General features: G+C 32.3%; 1 protein-coding gene across 1 annotated transcript; it reads right to left on the bottom strand.

The window, feature by feature from the left end:
* Positions 1-2,067: 2,067 nt before the first annotated feature.
* On the bottom strand, positions 2,068-6,690 carry LOC123685474 (RNA polymerase-associated protein Rtf1-like). Its single transcript, XM_045625177.1, has 5 exons — positions 5,780-6,690; positions 3,721-4,002; positions 3,282-3,566; positions 2,689-2,767; positions 2,068-2,482 (listed from the first exon to the last, which is right to left on the bottom strand). The coding sequence occupies exons 1-5, from the start codon at positions 5,837-5,839 to the stop codon at positions 2,394-2,396; spliced, it is 795 nt and encodes a 264-aa protein (XP_045481133.1). The 5' UTR covers positions 5,840-6,690; the 3' UTR covers positions 2,068-2,393.

Raw genomic sequence — 6,690 nt, 5'->3', positions numbered from 1 at the left:
TCCCAATGGAATGATGATGACGGGTTGACAATAAATTAAATGGGTCACTTATGTTCCCATTTTTGTTGACAATAAATTCAATAAATCACTCAAGTTCCCATTAAACAGGTATTTATGAATATTTGTAAGTAGCGTACTCATTTTTTTTGTTTGAAAAAAAAATTATGGAATTCGACCATCTCGGCTTCCAAATTTGAATCGTATAGAGACAATTTCTGCACAATATTTTGCTATTTCGAACTCGGAATTTTTTGAATTATGGCTTTGCCATAATAATAGATTTTCCTTCGAAATACATCATCTTTCAGCATCTGAAAATATATCTCTCTATATAAGTTCCATCAAAGCATTATCTCTAAAACAAACAGTCAAATACTTAATTTTTCGAGACTTGTATTTGGCTATAGTTTTTTCTCTATTTCCACAGAGAGAAAATGAGGATTCATTGGTGAACTGACCTGATTGGGTGAGTGCTGGTTGGGGATCCTGCACAGCACTTTCAGCAGTCGGAGAAACACGTGTTATTCTTCTCCTAGAATGTTGAGATTGTGGAGGCGTAACATTTTGTTCGACAGACGCCCGTCTCCTTAGCACTCTGTCACCGACGTCCCGCATACTGTCATGTCCAGCGCCGGCTCCAGACACGCCCTGACGTAAGTCAGGCAGCGGCTCTATGTTTCTATTCCTTAAAATCACCATCATTCATGGGTTCCTCCGTGTCGTGGAGGAGAAGGCCTTTGATCGCGTTTTACGATCCGCAGAGCTACGGTGGCAGAATTCTTGAGCTGCTTTCCACACGGCTTCGTCCGTTACCCTGGACAGGGACCCTTCGACAGGTTACAGCTTCCCGGGTCAGGGAGCTCCTGGAATCTGCGGTGGGTAGGAGTCGATTCAACTCTCCTGATTGGTGAATCGCTAGGAATTTCCTACCGCTACCCTTGCGCCATATTATTATTATTATTATAAGCATTTTGAAAAATAACACAATCTCATTATACAGGAGGTATAACTGAATATTCTTAAATTTCAAATGAAATTCACGTCGTAGTATCTTCTTTTCGAAAAATTTCACCACAAGAAACAGTTATAATGAACACTGAAATAATTGGAGGAATCATTCAATCTGTAAGGGGATGTTTTTTCACTTTGAATTTTAAATAGCCTCAAAACCATGATTTTTACATGACTCAATGGCTTCATCTGCGTAGACAAGTTTTTTCAACATACGAGGTTTTTAACGAAAAAAAAAGGTTGAAAAATGAATTGAAAGATGTAGGTTTCGTTTTGAGGATTTCTAAGGCATTCAAAAATGCGGAAACAGTCAAGACTCTATATTTCAGCTATGAACGTAGCAATTTGGAATATGTTACACCGATTTGGAGTCCCTTTTATCATAAATATATCGATAAATTGGAAAAAGTAAACAGTATAAAGATAATTCACCAAAAGTTTGCTTTACCGTTATGGTGATAGACGTGACTGCGCTTATCAATATAGAATTCAATTGTATAAAATGATGAGTCTGGAAAAAAGAAGAGTAGGTAATGTTCGATCAAATATTCTTGTATCGTATTGTGAATGATTGTTTTGATTTCCCGTTGATAGAGATTATTAATTTTAATGCACGCTCTTTTAGTGGTCGTCGAAGACACTTATTTTTTGTACCACAGGCTAGGACATTTTTTTATTATAACTCTATTTATTTCAGAATAACTCGTTTTTACAATTGGCATGTTAGCGAAATTGATTTGTTTAATTTATCCTTGGCCGAATTCAAGCGGAGAGTGATACTGTATTTGTCAAGATGTTAAAATAGGGTAGTTCAATTTTTTTTTATAAAGCGCTTGTAAAGATATTCATTTCATATTTATATTACTATGTTTAACGATATTGTTGATTTTATGAACGTTAATTTGTAGTGAATCCCTGATGTTGGGTTTATCCTGTTGGAGTTTCAGTTATGTAAATAAATAAATAAAAAAATAAATAACAGAACTTAGTGAAATATATTGAAAAATTTACAATAAATACTAAAAAATTATAAAAAAAACTGCTAAACAAGAACATTTGAAGGCTGAAATATTAATTTCATCACATATAATACAATCATTTTTTTTCTGTGAAATCAACTTTTCACTAGGTTAATGCAAATATCTTGCATATTATCCGAATTACAACAGTATTATTCACATATGTACATATATCAAATTTTTTTTTTTTTTCATTAATCATTTCTTCACTGGGAAAATCTGCTGCATCGTATCACTGACGTTGTACTAATATCAGCACTTAAAAATTGACAATGTTTTGTTCCTGACCAATCAGTGAAATTGGAAATTCTCGAAATTTTGACAAATTCACTCAAAAACATCGAGATCGTAATCCACAGATTCTCAATGCCTCTCGTACGGTTTGAGATTGTGAGTCCTTTTCGGCACTAAGACTCTCCTCTCAGGTCTAGGCGTCTCCCTTACAGGTCCAACTGTAAAAATAGAAAAATGCAATGAAATAAAGACATTTAATCGGATTCCAAGTAGGTTGTTGTTTGATACGCATAATACTAATTTTATAAAATAAGTTTTGAATTTTTGGGTATGTGTTAATTTCATATCATTTAACTCGATCGAAATGAGAATTTTAATGATTATGAATTAATATTAGTAAGTTATTGTGCATTTGAAAATTTACCTGGTTTTGGTTGTGGTGGTGATTTGGATACCACTCCTGGTGCAGGTCGTATGGGACGTCTATTGAAAGGATCATAAACCTAAAATGAACAAGTTTGTTAAGTAACTTCTCGAAAAAAAAAGAGATCAATCCAAAGGATCAATGTGGAAAAGAACTTTATTTATTATTATTATTCTTCATCAAGATAATCGAGGTTCTACTTTTTAAATATATATGGGATGAATCACAGTTGGACCGATTATTTCCATAAGTTTTTTTTCTCGTTAAAAATTATTTAAGAGTGTCAATTAAATTTGAAAATTTCGAACTTATATTTACAAATATAAAACAAAAAAAATGTGATTAGTTTCGGCGTCAAAACGTTTTCGAATGTTTTGCGTTCATTTCTGAACAGTCATAGTGTCTAATATTTTTCCTCACAATATATGGCATTATGAGAAACATTTCTTGGGGTTGATAAGTTTTTTTTTATCCTTTTTTCAAAATATTGATAACAACAATTCGTTTGATCAATGTGTACGTCAAAAAAATTTCGAAATCCCAATATTGAAGACTATACTTAATGCTCGAATTTAGCATTTAGAAATATATACCTCTTTTCCGTTGTTTGCCGCGTGTTCCTCCATAATAGCCTTTTCAGCTTCTTCAATATTCCTCCTCCTATTCCGGTCGTTGATATGAGCGATGGTAAATATCGTGGAGGTCATGACCTCATCAAGATGACAAGCTCTTAGCTGCAACTCAACCAAACTAATGTCCAATTGATTGGCTCTGTCGAAATCTCCTTTGGCTATGGCTAATTTTTTTTCTTGCTCATATGTTCTCTTCTCCATTGCGAAATTGTGTGGATTTTGTATGAATTTTTCCTTTTTCTTGGTCTGAAAATGAACAAGAAATCAGTATATATACTTTTTTTATCTAGAAATACAATTCTGAATCGACAAAATATTGAAAACGAAGCAAAAGAAAAACAACGATATCATAATTTTGATAATTATGTCAAATTGCCTCCATCAAGTAAACTCATTTTACCTTGGTTTTTCCCCTCTTCCTCTTTCTTGTATCTTCTCGAGGTAGCGTGTTTTCTTTCAATTCATCCCTGTCATCGCTAGGCCTTACGATTTCGTAGGTAGTTTTTTTGGCAGTTCTTATTATTTTTATTTTTATGCGAAGTTTTTTCAAATCTTCCTTCATTTCATCGTCTTCGTCTTTCGCTACTTCTGAATCATTGCTAGCTTGCTTTACTTCATCAATTCTAGCAGTTTTCTCTCCTGAAGAGCTATCTGCATCGCTGCTACTACCAAATTCACCAACCTGAAATGAAAATTGATTGATAACATTAGATTGTTTTGGTCTCTACTGGGAAGGAATTTCACAGTTTTTCGTCAGTTAAATGTTTACATTTTATCCTTTAAGGCAATGATAATAAAGACGATATCCATTCAATCCTCACTATAGCCATCTTTTTGAAATTAGAAATCGGTGTTATTTCAAATTCCCTCTGTATTCAATAAGCTCCCCATAGATAAAATTAAGTAACTTATTTAATCATTTGAAAAATTTCGAAAATTCCGAACGCAAGAAATTTATTCGAGTTTTCCTTGTTCTGGATTTATCTTGTGAGTAAAAGCATATTTCCTGTTGTCCGCGAAGTTAATTTCATATTTTCCTTTCGTTTCCGATAGTACTTCGATACTAACTATTTGTAAAACCATAAATTTCATTTGTAATCTAGCCGTCAATGTTGGAAAAGCACTCACATTCCCGTATAAGGGGGTAGTATTTTCCATTTACAGATTTTGTTTGGGACATTATTTTTGTGTTATGAGTAATGAATATTGTGATTTTGAGAGGATGTAGGTTGTTGTTTCGCATTTTAGGGAAACATTTTTCCATAATGACTTAGGTTACAAACGAATTTTTGTTACAAATAGTTACTAACGAAGTACTAACGGCAACAAAAGGGAAATATAGAATATATTAAAGATGTGGTTGCTGACATAGCAATTTATTATAAATTGTTATACATTGTTAATTTTCACAAATAGTTACTAACGAAGTACTATCGGAAGCAAAAAAAAATATCAAATTTGTGAAAAAATGGGTGCTAACTTCGCATTTTATCATTTATCATTTTTTCATTATAGGTTACAAATGAAAATTTTTGTGTTACAAACAGTTACTAATGATGGACTTCAAAACTGATTTTTTTTTCCCGAGAAAAATAAAAAAAATCGAAAAATTCCGCATCCCAGTGGAATGCGATATTTTACTACCAGTATCCTTGGATACTTGTTATTTCAACAGCCTCAACCTGAAGGCCACCGACAATTTCTGAATTTTAAGACGAATATTAAGATTCTTGAAAATTCATTTGAAAAAAAAATGGAAAAAATCAGCCTCAAACATTTCGATATTCCGTTTTTCATAGAAATAGGAAATTATGGAGATTTTCAATTGAAAATTCAAGTACATGATCGAAAAGATGCAGATTAAAAAATCGAAAATTATTACATCCAATTACTTGTTGTTTTTCTAACCTCAACACCCTGCATCTCGGAGGTAAAAATATTTAGGTACCATGTTTGCAGAAAATTTGTTCTTATGAATATGAGATCAATATTCTATTCTACTTCCTATTCTTGAAAAAAAGTATGAATATCCAAAAGAAGAATAATTAAATCTAACATAGGATAAAAGAATATTTACACTCCATATTTGGGAAAAAGGATACATTCTACGGTTCTCCATGTTACAATAAAACCAATTGACTTGAGTTTCAAAAAGTAAATACGACAAAAATTGACATATTGAAACACAACATGATAGAAATGAGAAATTCCTTTTTATTTTGAACCGTGAAAGCCTTCAGCGTTATAGTAAAATAATAAATAAATATTAGACCAAAAATAATTTTTGATCAACTATAGTTAAACGTCACTCGATTATACAATTCTCAAAGTATTTAATGGAGAGGACAAACGTAAATCAGAATGGTTGTAACCATTCCCACCTGAAGAAATCATGACTAATCGACAAAAAAAAAATCCAGAAAAATGAATATAAGTCATTTAATTGGTGGCATACTTACATTATCCATACTCCTATCTTCACTCCCGGGGTTTACTTGATTTTCAAGTTCAGACATCATAAAACACTTATATCTCCACAAACTAGCAAGAACAAACACAAGATATAAATACCACTTGCAATAAAGAGCGACCAATATCTCTAAAGAATTCAGAACTAAGAATTAACACATCTATCGAACACGACGAATATCACCTTACTGATCGAATCAGTAGTATTCTGAGACTGAGGTACATAACCTGAGATCTGTATCATAGAACCGACAAATTTTTTTCTTCTTCTTCTTTATACTATCTCTAGAACTCAGAAGGTTGGCTATCATAATGGCTACCTACATATTTATTTATTTGCCTGCAAATACTAGTTTCATTAAGAGTGGACACCACCACTTTGTTGCTCAATTCAAAACGAAATTAGAGATGTTTCGTCTTACAACTCACCGATTTTCATGGGGATTTCACATAATGTGCCCAAACGATAATCTGCATGAAAGAAAGTAAATATTTTCAATTTAGGAATGCGTGAAAAAAAAGAGTTTTTGTTGTTTGGGACGTTATCTCATTTTTTATAGTTTGTAGAATTTGTAATAGAGAATATTGTCTATCTAATCACACAAACCAAAAATACTAATATAGAGATTTCGATCTATCGCTTATACGAATATTATAACGTTAAACATGTGTATCACGCAGAATTTGAGGTTATAGATATTGAGGCATATATAATTATTAGTTATCGGACTAGGATCTAAAGGAGAAAACTATCTGAACTGGTCGAGAAGTGTAACCAAAATAAATTGGCCAAAATCGATGGATGTTTTCTGTGATGAAATAAATATAACCGAAAATAATGGATTATAGCGTTGAATATGTTATAGTGTTAAATATAATGTAAATTGTTTGTTATCAACAA

The sequence above is a fragment of the Harmonia axyridis genome, chromosome 7, assembly GCF_914767665.1.
Source record: "Harmonia axyridis chromosome 7, icHarAxyr1.1, whole genome shotgun sequence".
In the NCBI taxonomy this organism is placed as follows: domain Eukaryota; kingdom Metazoa; phylum Arthropoda; class Insecta; order Coleoptera; family Coccinellidae; genus Harmonia; species Harmonia axyridis.
Note: the sequence above shows the minus strand (reverse complement) of the source record. Positions and strands in the feature narration are given on the sequence as shown.

What these genes read in the sequence shown, in the direction of transcription:
- LOC123685474 (XM_045625177.1), bottom strand. Translation starts at nt 5,839, where the DNA reads ATGATGTCTGAACTTGAAAATCAAGTAAACCCCGGGAGTGAAGATAGG. An exon ending in GGAAGAGGGGAAAAACCAAG is followed by an intron (nt 3,567 to 3,720) that starts GTAAAATGAGTT and finishes GTTCATTTTCAG; the next exon opens with ACCAAGAAAAAGGAAAAATT. An exon ending in ACCACCACAACCAAAACCAG is followed by an intron (nt 2,483 to 2,688) that starts GTAAATTTTCAA and finishes CTATTTTTACAG; the next exon opens with TTGGACCTGTAAGGGAGACG.